The 17,354-nt window shown below is 36.3% G+C and overlaps 1 protein-coding gene across 3 annotated transcripts in view; it reads left to right on the top strand.

The window, feature by feature from the left end:
- The window catches only part of PAX5 (paired box 5), a 333,546-nt gene that overhangs the window by 296,268 nt on the left and 19,924 nt on the right, over positions 1 to 17,354 (top strand). For all 3 annotated transcript variants that reach the window (XM_074281761.1, XM_074281759.1, XM_074281760.1), the window contains exon 9: positions 11,920 to 12,006. In XM_074281761.1, the coding sequence (XP_074137862.1) occupies positions 11,920 to 12,006 (87 nt within the window). The remainder of the gene's footprint in view (positions 1 to 11,919; positions 12,007 to 17,354) is intronic.

Below are 17,354 nucleotides of genomic sequence, written 5' to 3'. Positions count from 1 at the left end.
TGCCTTCCTGAACATTTGTGGGCAAATCAAATTTTTAAGAAGCCAATCATATTTTAAATTCACTATGGTAACAATATATTTAAAAAGAACTCTGGTATAATTCTTTTATAAAGGAACTAGCCACTCATTAATTGATCTTTTTATTCAATCCAAAACTGAATCTATCAAACTATTTTTAAATTATGGGGTACTCTTACAATAAGTTCAATGACTTCTGGGATCCATTAGTTTTCTTTGACCATTGCATTAAAATTATATGGAGGTAAGTAGGCCATGAGGAAAACTAAATATTTTAAGAAGCAGGGAGATTCTATTCCACACATGGAGGTAGGAAATGAAAGATCACTTTAGAACACAAAATATATAAAGGGAAGGCAACGTACAAGAAAGCTGGAAAGATAGATGAGCTTTAAATGTTAAAATAAATAGTTTGTCTCATATCCTGGAGAAAATAGGGAACCATAGAAGGTTCTGTAGGACAGGAATGACATAATCAAAGTTATGCTTTAAGAAGATCATTTTGATAGCTTTATGAAGGATGAATTGGGAAGAGGAGATACTGGAAATCAGAAGTCCTATTACGAGACTGTTGTATTATCCAGATGGGAAATAAGTAATAAGGACCCAAATTGCAGTGGCATATAAATTAATGGAGAAAATAGACTGGGTGGACAATAAGAATTTCATTGTTTCCTCAGAAAAGGGAGAATCTTTCTCTGGCAGAAGTGGCTATGCCCTTCAAACTTTCACAGCTATTTCACTGTTTGAGTGATTTCAAGCTATCCCATTCCCTTGTCCCAAGCACACTCAAAACACTCCCACACTCTAAAAAGGGAATAATCTTGGCCCTAAATTTATAGGAAACTTCCTTTATCATACACCGCCCTCCTCAGGGCAGCAACCAAGGAGGATTTTTCTTCAAGACTCCAGAGTGTTCCAGTGTCTGCTGTGTTTAGATACATAGCAGCACCTGGCTCATTCTCACTTCACTAATCTGCAAATAACAAAGATGCTCGCCCCAAACAGATGGTTTTAACCCACTTCTCAGTGATGATTTAATTGCAGGAAGCTGGTGTGGGGTCTCCTATTACCAAGAGTTCATTACTTTTATGAAACATACTGTAAGATATTTGCTAGGACACCATGAGGCATGATCATAAATAATTAAAACGAGAGGACCCTCACCAAAGCAAACGAGCTAGTCCATTTATAAAAGCAGGTGCCTGGCTTTTCACTGCTTGTTCATACACAGATCTGCAGGAGAGGTCTTGGTAATTGGCCGGGAGGCTTCTCATCATTACTCTGAATTGGAGAGGGATTTTGTTCTTTGCTTTATTTCCCCAGTATTTAACATAGTGTTGGAATGGAAGGGAGAAGAGAGAAAAAGCGAGAAGAAGAAAGGAGAGAAAAAAAGAGAGCAAAAGAAAGGAAAGGAGCACAAAGGAGAGGAGAGGAGAGGAAAGGAGAGGAGAGGAGAAGAGAGAAGAGGAGAGGAGAGGTAAAGGAGAGGAGAGGAGAGGAAAGGAGAGGAGAGGAGAGGAAAGGAGAGGAGAGGAGAGGAAAGGAGAGGAGAGAAGAGAGAAGAGGAGAGGAGAGGTAGAGGAGAGGAGAGGAGAGGAGAGGAAAGGAGAGGAGAGGAGAAGAGAGAAGAGGAGAAGAGAGGTAGAGGAGAGGAGAGGAGAGGAGAGGAGAGGAGAGGAGAGGAGAGGAAAGGAGAGGAGAAGAGAGAAGAGGAGAGGAGAGGAGAGAAGAGGAGAGGAGAAGAGAGGAGAGGAGAGGAGAGGAGAGGAGAGGAGAGGAGAGGAGAGGAGAGGATTTATTAAGAACTTATATGTGCCTGGCACTGTGACAACAAGCCAACAGTCTCTGCCTTCAAGGAACTTGCACTCTAAGGGGGAAGATGACATATAAAGGGTTCTGGGAAGGAGAAAGGGATACCAGCAAATGGGCATGGGAAGGAGGCTAGAGGAAGCTTCAGTTAGTTGAAACATAGTCCTTTCTAAGATAAGACAAGACAAAAAGCTCACCAATAACAACCAGGGGATATAGATGGTTATTGTTTAAGATGTGGATGGGACCTTAGAAATCACCTAGATAAATCCCCTCATTTTACATATGGGGCAACTGAGACATAGTGAAGTCGAATGGTTATGAACACAGTCTATTTTATCAGTTGCTAAATCACAGTGGATTCTTAATAATGAATGGACAGTCCAATTTGGTAAAAGAGAGATTCTTTCAATTATCCAGGAAAGGGTAAGATCTTATACCTGTAAATATAGGAATAGAAAGAAAAGGAAAAAAAGAAAATGAATGGAATTTTCCTTGGTAACTTGTCCTTTTACTGGTAAAGGACATAAGAACTTTCCTCTCAGTTCTAAAATAATAAATGGGTCTCATTCAAAGTATGAAGAAAGATCACATTCTTTTCAATAGACTGATCCTTATTACTGTACATTGGCATCTTGTTGCAAGGAGGAAAATGAGTTCTATTGAATAAATATAGCTTGTTTTCTCACATTATTGCTCAGTAATTATATATTTTCTCTTATTTACATTTATTAGTGTGCAATGCCATCCTGCATGTTACCTGAAACCCAGCTGATCTAATTAAACCACCAATATTGTAGATTACCAGCTGTGATGAAAATGATGGCCTGAGTCTTTTTTGTGTATTTATTCTTTTGTGTAAGTTTATTTTTTTTAGCTAATGGTCTTTCCGCTATTCATCGAACACTTTAAACTTTTATGCCATCTTGGCATGGTCGACAGTTCCCTTTAAAATAGATTTTTTTGAGATATGTGCAGCTATTTCAAAATGGCAATATGTAATCTGCAAGCTGCTGTGTACATTTTGGTTGCTAAGTGCAGTATTTAGTCCTGTTCTCCATGCAGTCAAGCATATCTTAACTCCCTGGATAATAATTGTTATTGGAATTTGCTGAAGAAATTTATGGCCCATATGATTACTTCCACAAAAGAAAACGATAGAAAGCAAATAGAAAGTCACGTGATTCTTAATTTAAGAAAGTTACAGTGAGTTCCTCCACCAAAAGGTGATAAAAGCACCTGTTCTTTTTGGAAGGGCAGGGGGTAGTAGGAAGGAATAAGGAGGAATGGGTTGAAATGAGAGGCCTGAAGTGGGAGGATATCACAGATTTTCTACCTGTATGATCCAGGCGAGTCAATTTACTACCATATCTCAGTTTTGTCATCTGTAAAACAAGTGACTTGGGCTAGATGGCCTTTCAACTTTCTTATTCTAGATCAGTGGTTCTTACCCTGGGGTCAATGAACTTCTTTTTAAAAAATATTTTGATAATTACATTTCAATATAATTGGTTCCTTTTATAATATTATTTTATATATTTAACAACATTCTGAGAAGGGACCCATAGTTTTTACCAGATTGCCAAAGGAGTCCAAAATAGAAAAGTGTGTGTGTGTGATAAATATTATCTAGTCTGTCTCTCTCTCCACATGTATGTATACATGTATATGTATGTGTATATGTATGTATGCCCTCCATCTATCTATCTAGAACATCTCACAGTTACCCATGTAGTCCTCTTGAACTGCGCAATGAGTTCTGCCTCTTTTTCCCTTCTCTGTTCTCTCAGTCTCTCTCTCTCTCTCTCTCTCTCTCTCTCTCTCTCTCTCTCTCTCTCTCTCTCTCTCTCTCTCTCTCTCTCTCTTTCCTCTTCTTCTTTTTCTCTTAATCATTATTCTTTTCTTTTCCCCCTTTCTTCCCTTTCCTTCTTTCATTTCTTTCCTTGCTTCATTTCTTTCTTCTCTCTTCTCTCTCCTCTTTTTCTCTCCCTCCCTTTCCCCATAATAATCTTTAAACTCTCATATCACTCCCTTCTCTTATCCCTTCTAGCTCCTCTTTATGCATTATCTTCCACCATTAGAATGTAAACTTTTGTAGAGCAAGGACTGTGGTTCTTATGTGAGTTTGTATCCCCACTGCTTAACACAGTATCTGGCATATAATAAATGTTTTTTGTGTGTATACATATGTGTATATCTATCTATCTATCTATCTATCTATCTATCTATCTATCTATCTATCTACCTATCTATGTGGCTAGTTATCATCAGGTCTTCTCCTTTTTTTGCTCATAAACCTTCAATGACTCCTTACAGAATAAAATTCAGGTTCCTTAATCTGTCATTCAAGGCTTCCATTATCTGCCTTCTACCTTCTCACACCTTCCAAATATGAACTCTCTGTCCTAGGCAAGATGACCTATTCAGTATTACATAAATACATTATATTCATTTCTACCTTTATAGCCATGTTCATTCCATTGTTAAGCACCTACTATATACAACTTGTGCTAAGTATTGGGAAGATAGTCACAAAAATTCCCTGTCCTCCAGAAGCTAATGTTCTACAGAAGTGAATATGTAGACAGATAAGTAAGTATAACACACATAGAAGACAAAGTGATTTTGGCTTGGGAGAATACTACCAACTAGGGAAATCAGGAAAGGGCTCTTATAGGAAATGACATGAATAATTAATAATTCAATCAATAAGCATTTATTAGGTGTCTACTATGAGCCAGCCACTATATTAAGTATTTTTTCTCTGTATCATCTCATTTGTAATTTATTCTCCATTTTCTAGTATTTTTTGTTATTTTATCCATTATCTTACTTTGTCCAGAAGTTAGCAAACTCAAAATAGCACCCTTAAAACTCACTGTGATTCAAACTAGATTAAAATGCAATTGGGAAATGTTTTTAAAAATAAATAAAAATACAACATAGATAATATTAATTTGTGGCTTTCTAAGTAAATTTGTGGACTATAGGCATCTGTTTCTATTTGAGATGGACATGCCTAAAGGACTATACACCTTCTAGTTACTTTAAATCTTTTAACCTGGAAAGTTGCATATATGAAGTACTCAGTGAATATTTGCTGATTGGTTAATTTTTCTCTCTTCTTTTAAGAGTATGATCAAGCATATTTTTATCAAAATCCTAACCTCCTCACTATATTAATATTTATCCACCTCCATGCTAATCAGCTTTCAGGGGATTCATTTTCTTATTTTACATGTCTTTCTTCTCTCTTCTCCCTCAATTCCAGTGACATTCATCCTCAGAGTACTGGAAAAACAATTTAGAATTGTACAAGTGTCCTTGTAGTGAAACTTCTTGGAAAAGCTCTGCCATATACCATAATTAAGTCTTCCAAGTATTCTTGTTTGCCCAAGAATGAATTATAGACTTTTTTCAGATTTTTTTTTTTTACTTTCAGATACATAGTTAAACATCCAGGTATTTATATTCTTTCATTTTATCTGCTTTATGTGCCAAATCCAGATGTTTGGGAAAATTTGGGTGACTAAGTTTTCTTACTTTTCATGTGGATGACTGGTTTCTTACAGAGAAACCAGTTTCTGGTTTTCTTACAGAGGGGAAGTGTCTGAAATAATATAATTGCCTGCTCAAAGTAATGGACCCCAAGAAAATACTTGGCTACATTCTGTTACCTGACATTTGATCTAATTTATATGAACAGAAAAGGACTATTTTGGAAATCTAGTCATCCATTAAGTGACCAAGGTATTTGAGGACATTAGTACCCTATTGCCACAGTGTGACTGTGTCCCTCCTAAGGATTTACTTTCAGAAATGAGGTTTGTTCAAAGCTGAGTTGGTGAGTGATTCAACTTCTTTACCAAGAGGTAATCATAATGAAAAGTGTCTTTAATGTGAAATAATGAGAAGTCTAATAATATGCCCTAAACAGAGCTACACCTTTTCTGGCTCTACTTCTCTACCTCCATGTCTCCATCCCTGAATAGTTTAAATGTAGTATTTTATTCTTAGCTACAGATCATTAAATAGTGCTGCCAAGAAGTACGTCTGATGGACTCTGGTCTATTTGGTGAAATCTCAAGGAACTCATGCAGGGTTTGTTCATCTCAGAGTTTCATTGTACTCCTGTAGCATTTGTTGGACCAAGGCCTGTGACGGCAGTAACAGAACTGGTGACTTTTTATCCCCATCTTCTTTGTCATTGTCTCCGTCATCTCTCTGTGTCGCTCTCTCTTTGTCTTTCTCACTGTCTCTGTTTCTGGTGCTCCCATGCTCACATGGCTGATGGATATGCAGAGTATGTGGGATGAAGTGAGTGGTACTGTCACTGAACTGATGGTGTTCAGTGACTCCTCGAGCTCTTGGCTGGTCTGTACTGCAGAAACCTGACACCCTGACCACTGAGGCATAAAAAACAGAGAATTGGAAGCCTCAGCCTGTCAGGCACTAGAGCGTCCCCCAGAGAGGCCTCTAGATGTGAGTGTGTGTGTGCGTGTGGTTGCTGCATGGAGGGGGGTGAGCGGGGACTAGTAGTAAGTGGGGCTGGCCAAAGAGAGAAAAGAATTGGGAAATGAAATGTCTGTTCATTGCTATTCATTGGAGTGCTGCTTATTGTTTTTAAAACTAGCATCTTTTACTGATTACTGTGCACTACAAAGCTGTGGATAATGCACAGTCATTCTGAGTTGCAAAGGGGATGAACAGAGACCAACATCCTCAAACTGGGTTTCTCAGAGAAGATTCTCTCCCTTTCTCCTTCCCTCCCTCCCCCCTCTCCCTTTGTCTCTCTGTCTCTGCCTCTGTTTCTCTCTCTTTTCTTCTCTCCCCCCTGTGTATATATCTCTCATCCATCTATCAATATATTTATGTCACTTATGTTTTTATGTATCTTTGTACATGTATCTACTTATCTTCTTATCATTGTCTATAAATCTATCCAGCTATGGATTTATATATCTACCTCATTATCTATTTCTCTACATACCTTTCATCTGTCTATCTTTGTATCTACTTACTTCCTTATTCTTCTCTGAATACAATATCATGTATTATGTATCTCTGTCTATCTATCTTTGTATCCACCTACTTCCTGTATGTTTATCTAGCTATGTATATACATATCTACCTCCTTGGCTATCTCTCTTCTGTCTGTCTGTCTCTTTTTCTTTCTTCCTTCCTTTCTTTCTTCATATTCTCCATTTTCTCTTATTTGCAAGTTTCCTTATAGGGAGGGACTCTTCAGAGTGAACACTGGAAAGAAATAAAAAAGAGCACATTAGCAATGGCATGTAGATAGGCTCTGCAATTTAAATGTCTCTAAGAATCTGCAGAAATGGTACCTTGCGTCATTTTCTCTTGATCCTTCTGAAAAGTTCAAGACAACACTAATCAACAGGAACTTCTGAGGGTTATTTTCCTTCTTTAGACAGCAGAAGAGAGGGGTTCTGATTAGTTTAATTTTGAAATGGTTACCTTGGGTTGGAACTGGAAAAAGAGGTCTCACTTTCTTATGATTTTGGGCAAGTCATTAGAACTCTTTAGGTCTCAGTTTCCTCATTTTTAAATAAGAGAGAGTTGTTCTATATTAGCTCTAAGATCCATTCCATCTCTTAATCAATGACTCATACATTATATTTTATAGTTATTTAGATTGAGGCAGCTAGGTGGCACAGTGTAGAGCACCAGCTCTGAAGTCAGGAAGACCTGTGTTCAAATGTGGTCTCAGGCACGTAATATTTCCTAGCTATGTGACCCTGGGCAAGTCACTTAATCCCAATTGCTTCAGAAAAAAAAAAAAAAAAGTATAGTTATTTAGGTTGATGTTTTATCCCCTACTATAATTACAAGCTCCAGTCTATCTAATAGACTGTTTATTTCCTCTAGAAACTAGAAGAATGCTATGAGTATTTAGCAGGTGTTTCACAATTATTAAATGAAGGATGGAAATATTTCTAATCAGCCAATAAGCATTTATTAAGCATCTACTACTACTACTACTACTACTATCACTACCACTACTATTACATCTAAGTATTAGGAAGAGAATCTCTTCCCTTAAGAAGTTCACAATCTAATGTTCAACCAATTCTCCCTTCTTGATGATTTTCCTGATTGTTAGAGTTCAGGATAATTTATTGGATACCAAGTTATTGGAACCATTTCCAAAAAAAAAAAAAAAAAAAAAAAAAAGCAGAGCTAATAGGATGTGGGGGGGGGGGGGAGAGGAGGGGAGGCGGGAAAAGGGAGGAGAGAGAAGCTAGTTCTTTAGGCTCACTAAAGGGTCATATGGGCTGTCCAATACATAATTATCTCAAGAAAGAGAGACTTTCTTCTCCTCCTCCTCCTCCTCCTTCTTCTCTTCTTCTTTTTTTCTCCTTCTGCTCCTTCTTCTTCTGCTTCTTCTTCTTCTTCTTCTTCTTCTTCTTCTTCTTCTTCTTCTTCTTCTTCTTCTTCTTCTTCTTCTTCTTCTCCTTTTTTCCTCCTCCTCCTCCTCCTCCTTCATTGTTGTTGTTGTTTGTCCTTCATTATCAAAGAGAACCATGACATCAAGAAGGTTATGAAAGGCATGTTGCTTGATTCTAACTGAGTGGATTACATCTTCTGTGGCTTCCATTGACATTAGCATCTGAATTTAGGAAATTATGCCAGATCTAACCTAGAGGTTTTCAGGAAATCAAAAAAAATAAAGTTATCTGGCTGTTACTAACACTTCACTTGCCTTATGGTAATTGTAACATATAAGATAATTTACAGTCCTTCACAGTTCTCTATAAGTTTAGAGTTCTAGGTAACAGTCCTAGAATCATAAGGACTTAAGCTATTTTTCAGCAAGGAAAATGCTTATTTCAGAATAAAGTTGAACTGGGATCCCCTTTCTTGGTGTTACTCACTGATTTATTTATTTGTTTGTTTGTTTGTTTACAGCCATGGAGCTCAGTTTAGAGAAGCTTAGGGGTAGAAAAAGAAAGGATCTCATTCACCTATTGCCTATCTGTTGAATCATAATCTTACCCTTGCTTCAAATTAGTTGGTCCAAAGTTGACTCACTTTAATAGACAAGCTATTCAAAAAGTGTTTGAGGTTCACAAGAGATTCTGAATTACTCATTGGTGGTGATGTATTTGAAAGGACAATAAGGATCCTAGAATCTGAGATCTTAGGGTGATCACAGTTAAAGAAATACAAAATTAAAAACAGATGGATTATAGGAAGAATAAGCTCATGCCAGCAGAAACTCTTTGGCTCATTATAGAGGAATAAAGACAGCAAAGGGACAAAAATAGGAAATGGAATATCATGTATGAAGAAGAGTAAAAAAGCTTTACGCTGAATCACAGTGTAAGTGAGGGAAGCAATGTTCAGATGGTTTATGAACATACTATGAAGGGATTTAAATACAAAAAAAGATATTTATATTTGATCTTTGAAAGTAATAGGGAGCCATTGGAGTTTATTGAGTAGAGGAGTAGTTAGTTAGACCTTTGCTTTAACAAAAATCATCTTTTGATTTCAACTATAAATCGTAACTGAAGCTAGAGTCCTCTACATATTACATTCAGATTTATTCTCATATCCCCAGATCAGTTATTGTCATTTCACTCTAAATTCTTTCCTGGAAAGCAATGTCCTTTGACATAATTTTTTACATTCCATCTTACATGGCTGCACCAATCACTCAATAGAGATTTTTCATTGCAGATATTTTCTTATTCCTTCTTCATCTCATTCTAAACTCATGGGAACCCATCTTTTTCAGGCACAGAGGAAAGCTGAAAGCCTTGCTGCAGATGTGACCCCTTGATTCATTCATTTGTTGACAAGGCTCTCTGTTATTTCCCAAGGTCTTTGTATGGCAGGCATAGCTTAATCTCTGCCTGGGCAAGTTGGTTTCCACTGTAATGGTTAGTTTTTACAGATATTGTTGTTTTATTCAAGTCATTAGAGAGGATTCCAGCACTTTATTTCTTTTAATTACCATTCTCTATAAAGTCCCATTCTTGTTTGCCTTATCTATAGTTGAGCATGGACTTTATCTCCACTTCATTTCTTTTCCTTCCTCCCTTCTTTTCTTTTTGCTTCTGCCATCCTCTGGCTGGCATACTTTTTATAATCTGTTCCCCTCTTCCTTACCCTTTTTCAATTGTTTCCACTCATTTTCAATTATTTTGTTCCTGACCTTTTTATTCTATTTCATTTTTAGTGAATTTCATGTCTTAATAAATCATTTGCATTTTTATACATCATCATTGCATAATAACCATCAAACCATAATACTCTCCTTTATAACAAACAAAATCACTAGTTTCAATATCACATAGTATCAAACAGTTACACAAAACCATTTAATATCAGGACTATAACTAGTATAGCATGTTACACTGGAAAATGGTGGAACAGTAGATAAAGCACGAGGTCTGGAGTCAAGAAGATCTGAGTTCAAATCTCCACTCAGACACTTAGAATATGTGTAATCTTGAGGAAAATACCTAACCTACATTTGCTTCACCTGTAAATTGAAGATCGTAATAGCTCCTATTTCAAAGGATTGTTGTGAGAAACAGATGGGATAATAATTGTAAAGTGCTTAGTGCAGTGCCTGACAAACAGTGGGCACTATATAAATGCTAGTTATTGTTATTATTTTGACTCTTCAGTAACCACCATTAAATATTTCAACATAATCCTCATGATCAAAAGTTCATTTTTTAAAATACAATGCACAGAACTTTTTTTAAAATTTGAAAATTAACTGTGATACTTGGTATAATCACACAAGTGTAAAGAAGATACACAATTCTCAACTATCCCATTCTTACTGAGGATTAAGAAAGATTCTAGGCTAAAGTTGAGCAATAATTCCTACTTTAAGAAAAATCAGAAGGATTTGCTTCACACTGAAGCAATTCAGAAAGGTTACTCCCATTATTCTATTTCTGTGAGAAACTGATAGAATGACAAAAGCTCAAAATTCCAATTCCCTAAAAACTAAAAGTTTATAGGTCTCTCCACAAACTTGTTAGAATAATGCTTCTGTAAACACCCATCTGAGAGGATCTCTTAATTTTAGATTTCACTGTTATTGTTGTTGTTCAGTTATTTCAGTCAGGTTTGATCCCATTTAGAGTTTTCTTGGCAAAGATGCTAGAGTAGTTTGCCATTTTCTTCTCCAGCTCATTTTACAGATGAGGAAACTGAGGCAGGATTTGAAATTATTTACTATTTTTAATATAGTAGGGGCAATGTGGTAGTATAGTGGATAATTTGGGGCTTGGAATCAGGAAAATCTAACTTTGAATTCTGTCTAAAACATTTACTTTAGCTGACTTGGAACATCAGATGATAGATAATAGCTTTAGAACTGGAAGGGATCTTCCTTTGTGATCCTGAGAAATCATTCATTCTTTCTCAGCATCAGAGTTTCTATTTCTAAAGTGGAGTTAATACTAACAAGGGTCATACTGATCAAATGAGATAACATATAAAAGGCACTTTGAAATCCTTAAAATGATATATAAATGCCAATATTATCATAATTAATACTGAGCCTCAGCTTCTTTGCAAAGGGAAGAGGTTGGATTAGCTTACTTCTACAGCTGTTTCCAGCTCTAACTGAACTCCTAGCTTCAATAGATGATTTTCTGTGACTCAACAACCGTCATCTCTTAATAATAGTGTTTCTGGTAAGGAGGCTTTCCTCGCTTAGCAGGCTGATACTCAGGTAACAGATCCAAAGTCTGGACCCACACTCTAATACTTTCTGGGTTGGTAAGATCCTGCTTTCTGATGATGTAGCCTTCAAGGTTACTCCGGGTCACCTCCAAGCCACAGAGAAGCACCAGAGCTGGATCTGAGTGGAATAATTTAATTTATTAAAGTAATTTTAATTCTTAGTTCATGTTATTGACCAAATATGACTTCAACTCAAATTGGAATTTAGAATTTATTTGACTATGTTGATTTTATTCCAAAGCTTAACTGTGTGGCTTTTTAAAAATTAATTGTTTCCTCCTCTTTCTCTTTTCTGTTTTTCCTTCCTCTCCTCTCCCCAAACCCCAAATTCTTTCCTTTCCTCATTAAATATAGGGAGTGAGTTTTCTGGAAGTCCTTATAGCCACCCACAGTATTCAACATACAATGATTCCTGGAGATTTCCCAACCCTGGGCTGCTAGGTGAGTACTTGTGAAAACTTTCTTTGATTTCCCATTATGTCACAGGAATGCCCCTCAGCCAGATCTCCATTCTCCATGTATTATGTTAAATTCGTGTGTGCCGATGGTTGCCATTCCCTCCTTCTTTCTTCCACCCTTCCCTTCCCCACAACCTATCTTGACTATTACACGATGGAAGAAAAGTAGAAGAAATTATGAGGCAGAAAATAGGAGATGAAGATGAAAGGGAAAGGCAGAAAGGGCAGTAAAGTATGGTTTGTATTTTCTCAAAACTAATAAAGGGATCCCTTTCAAAGGGAATGTCATTTCTCTTCCCCTTTTCTGCTCTCATCCCTACTGAATTAACAAGTGCTGATGCAGATGCAGAAATGGGCCAATAAGACTCTCTCTTATATTGTTACTCTCTTATAAGACTCCTTTATATTTACTGTAAGCATTACATTTGGTCTGGATCTGTCCAATTCCTAGAGATCAGGGAAGTCCTTTGGAAGAAGGTAGTCTTAGAGATGACATGTCAATATTAATAGCTCCAGAGAGGTCAGAACGGTTCCAAGTATGCTAAACTTAACAAAGGTCCCTAAAATTCTAATGAATTATTTATAATACCATGGAGGAAGTAAGGAGATAAAATTATCCTTTTTCTCCAAAGTCTCATTTACAATCAAATTACTCCCTAAGGTTACTGTTCTCCTCAAGTCCTCTTGGTCTAGTCAGAATGAGTCAAACTGATTAAAATGTAAATGGAACAAAGTAAATAAATGTAAATGAAACAAAGTATAATGTAAATACCGTGTTTCCCCGATAATAAGACCTATCCTGAAAATAAGACACCCACATACTCTTTAATATTCCGCTAAAATAAGCCCTCCCCCGAAAATAAGCCCTATCGAACTTACTATGAAAACGGTCATCATGGTGATCCCCTGCGCTATATGCTGCGTAGCGGTACCTTCAGTAAGCAGCGCCGCCCTCCCCTCCCGGGTGAAACGCACGTCGCGCTCCGAGCTGCATCCAATCAGAGCTGCAGCAGTGAGCGCGTCATCCTCTTCTTCCCTGGTGATTTGCTTGCTGGCGCTACTGAGAGCAGCGCCGCGGAGTAGAACTGAGACAGGACCATCTAAAAACTCGGTAAGTTCAGTAAGCGATGGAGAATAAAATAAGCACTCAGGGGGCATGATGGAGGCTAAAAGGGGCATGATGGAGGCTAAAATGGGCATGATGGAGGATAAAAGGGGCATGATGGAGGATAAAATAAGCCCTCCCCTGAAAATAAGCCCTCTGGTGTTTTTTAGTCCCAAAAAAATAATAAGACAGTGTCTTATTATCGGGGAAACACGGTAGAACAAAGTAATGGAACAAAGTAAGTATAATGCAACATAGATAATGTTAATTTGTAATTTTCTAAATCAATACACAACAACCAGACTTTGTTTCTATTTGGATCTGATACCACTTCTCTAGTTCTGTGCATACAGAAACAACACAGCAATGAGTGAGTGCCTTGGATCTGGATAGTAAACCTGTGATCTTCTCTGTAGGGAAAACCAGGAGCCATTGAATATGAATGATAGGTCAGTTTTACCCAATGAACATCAGCATTAGATTTTTTCCTGTCAAACAGATACAACCATTTAGGTTTCTTCATTTAAATAATGGTGATGATGACAGTGGTAATAACATTAATTCAATAAAGCTCAACTGAGGGGAAAAAAAAAGTTAATTTCCTGGATACATAATTACTTTATAACTGAAAACAATAGCATCACCAAGGATTCAAAGAAAAGACACTCTGAAGGGAGTGATACTCAACTTAAGATCATGCTTTTCCACATCAGTTGCTTGTGACTGAAGCCAGAAGCAGATTCTATAGATAATGTTACTTTTCTTGTCTTGCCAATGTCATTCCACTGGGGTCCAATTTGCAAAGCTTCTTTTCTTTTCTTTTTCTTTCTTAATAGTATTTTTCCAAATACATATAAAGATAGTTTTCAACATTCACTTTTAATTAAGTGTATTAATTTGATAATTTCCCCAGTTACATTTGAAAGAAATTCTTTTTTACATTTGTTTTTAAACCTTATGAGTTCCAGATTTTCTCCCTTATCCCAAGCCTCAACTCCCATTAAGAAACCACATGTGAAATTACACAAAACATTTCCATAAAAGTCATCATCATTTATTTTTGTAAGGTTTTGTATTCCAAGATTTTTTTTCTCCCTCCCTTCCTTATCTCCTTACTTCCCAAGACAACAAACAATCTGATACAAGTTTTACATATACATAAACATATTTCCATGTTTATCATATTGTTCAAGAAAAATCAGACCCAAAGGGGAAAAAAAAACATGAAAAAAAAAAAAGCAAACAAACATAAAAGATGAAAATACTCTTCTTCAATCCATATTCAGTCTCCATAGTTCTCTCTTTGGATATGGATGACATTTTCCATGCCAAATCTATTAGAATTGCATTGAATTGCCACATTGCTGTGAAGAGCTAGGTCTATCATATCTGATCATCACATAATCTTGCTGCTATCGTGTACAATGTTCTCTTGGTTCTGCTCACTTCACTCAGCATCAGTTCATGTAAGTTTTTCCAGGCTTTCTGAAAACAGTCTATTCATTATTTGTTATAGAACCATAATATTCCATCACATCCATATACCATGATGTATTTAGCCATTCTCCAACTGATAGGTATCAAATCAATTTCCAATTCCTTGCCACTTCAAAAATGCTACAAACATACATTTTTGTCCACATGAATCTTTTCCCCTCTTTTATGATCTCTTTGGGACTACAACAATAGTGACACTGCTGAATCAAAGGGTATGCACAGTTTCATAGCACTCTGGATACAGTCCCACATTGTTCTCCAAAATGGGTGGATCAATTCATAATTCCACCAACAATTATGCATGTTTGTTGATTCTGATCTCTTCATAGACATGATATAAAGGACCAATCCATTTTAACCACTGTGGCCTATTTTAATCTTATCTTAAACACAAAAATTAAGATTCTATTGCATAATTTGCATAAATGAAATAAGAAATTAATTGTTGTAAATATAATAGGGTTAGCATTTTCCAATTTTATAGAAGACAAGGCTATTGCCTTATCTGACTTCTAGTAGTGAAGTGTTTTTTATTCATCTTTAAAATTTTTTTTGCTTGTTTGAAGTGAAATGATCTCTAAGAAATTGAACCAGCAGACTTGACTAATCATGATCCTTTCCATTAACTAAAGCACTTTGCAACTAATAGCTACCCAGTCATTCTACATTAGAAATGACTTTCCCAGGGAGTTGGAGTTAGAAATCTATATAGTCATTCCATAAACTATCCTGTTTTCAGAGATAAATGGAGCTAAGAATTGGTTTGTCTGATGACTTTAAAAATTATCTCCCCAAACCAGAGTTCCATAAAGAAATTACACCTTTGGCAAAATGTTATCTTTTCTTCCATATAGTATTCTGTATAGTTCTGGTCAGACCAGATGACTAGTCCTGGTTAAAATCAATCCAGGTTTCATAGGATTTAGACCTAGCTATTGGCCCTAACCTTCCTCCCTTTACAGATGAAGAAACTGAGGTTAAGAGAAGCTGTGACAGAGACAAGATTCGAACAAGATTCTTGATTTAAAATCCAGAGCTCTTGCCATTGTAACATTCTGTCTAAGGGCATTCAATCCTGGTCATAACCCATTGATGTTTCCAATTGTGTCCAGATTCTTTCTGGAATATTGTGTCTAATTTTGGACAGGTTACATCTGAGGCATTGCATTTCTTTTTCTTTCTATTCTTTCTTCCTCTCTCAAGGCAGTTGGGGTTAAGTGACTTGTCCAGGGTCATATGCTGGATTTGAACTCAGGTCCTTCTGACTTCAGAACTAATACTCTATCCACTTCACCATCTAGCTGCCCTGGCATTAAGTTTCTTTAGGAATAATAATATATCAAGTTCTAGCCCAACCATTGTTTAGGAGTATGGCATTCACTTCATTTCAATTCCACTTAATTTAATAAGCATTTATCAAGGACCAGCTGTGTGCCAGAGGAGAATGTAGTAAACATTTATATAATGCCTACTATATCCCAGGCACTGTGATAAATGCTTTTTATAAATAGCATCTTCAAATATCCCTGTGATATTTGATCTTTAAAATATCCTTGTGAAGGGTCTAATTATCTACATTTTAGAGATGTGGATACTGAGGCAAACAGAAGTTATATAACTTCCAGAGTCACATAGCTAAGAAGTGTCTGAGATTAGATCTAAAAGCAAGTCTTCATGAGGTCAGGCTCCATAATATACTAGGTCCTGGAAATACAAAGACAAAATAGTCCTTACATTCAAGAAATTATATATCATTAGGAAGAAAACATCACATACAGAGATAAGTAAATAAAAATAAATAAATAAAGTTAGTTAATTTTTGGTATGAGGTGAATAGAGAAGCTACTAGCAAAAGAAGAAATCAGAAAAAGATTCTTACAGAACTAGGAATACTTGGTTCAAGGCTTTCTTTATCTATTGGCTCCTTTCCTACTCACTATACATATGTCCAAATCTTCTATATACCCTGCCTTCTTCTTTCATTTGCATTACATTCCTTTAGGTTGTCATATACCACTGTTAGCTTATATTGAACTCATTGTTCACTAAAATCTAGGTCTTTTCTTTAAATAAAAATTTCTGTCACCTCATTTTATAATTTTTAAGTTTATTCCTTGAACACAAGTATATGACTTTGAGGCAGCTTGGTGGTTCAGCGGATAGAGCACTGGATTTGGAATTGGGACTCTTCCTCCTCTTCTTCCTCCTCCTCCTCCTCTTTCTTTCTCCTCTTTTTATTCTTCCCTTTCCAGGAATAAGATCATTTCATTCTATCTACCTTGAAGTGAGATCCTGAACCTTCTCTGATCCTCCTTTTTTAGCCAATATTGCTTAAACAATAAAATTGTTTTGTTGTCCTTAGCCAGCCTCAGCTTAAATTTTAAGCACTTTTGACATGTTTTATAGAACCATGCCCTCTTCTTCCTTCTATTTCTTGTATGTAAGAATGTTAATTTTTTTTTTAATCAAAGTTGGCTTACGAGTTTCCAATGTGTCCTTATTGGTCTCTTAGGTCATTTCTTTCCTCATTCATTAATTTTTCTTTATGACTATAGAATTTCCTTCATAAGAGCAACTCATCCTTATTGAGGTGACTTCCTCTATACTGTTTTAGCCTATAGAGTTCTATCTGTCCTTTCTCTTAATTAAGTTTCAAGATTTTTTTTTATAAAAATCAAAGAGATTTCAAGATCTCTCCTAAATTTTAGAGTGTACATCAGATTAGATCT

This window comes from Sminthopsis crassicaudata, chromosome 1, assembly GCF_048593235.1.
Source record: "Sminthopsis crassicaudata isolate SCR6 chromosome 1, ASM4859323v1, whole genome shotgun sequence".
NCBI lineage: Eukaryota > Metazoa > Chordata > Mammalia > Dasyuromorphia > Dasyuridae > Sminthopsis > Sminthopsis crassicaudata.
This window is presented reverse-complemented; position numbering and strand designations above follow the sequence as displayed.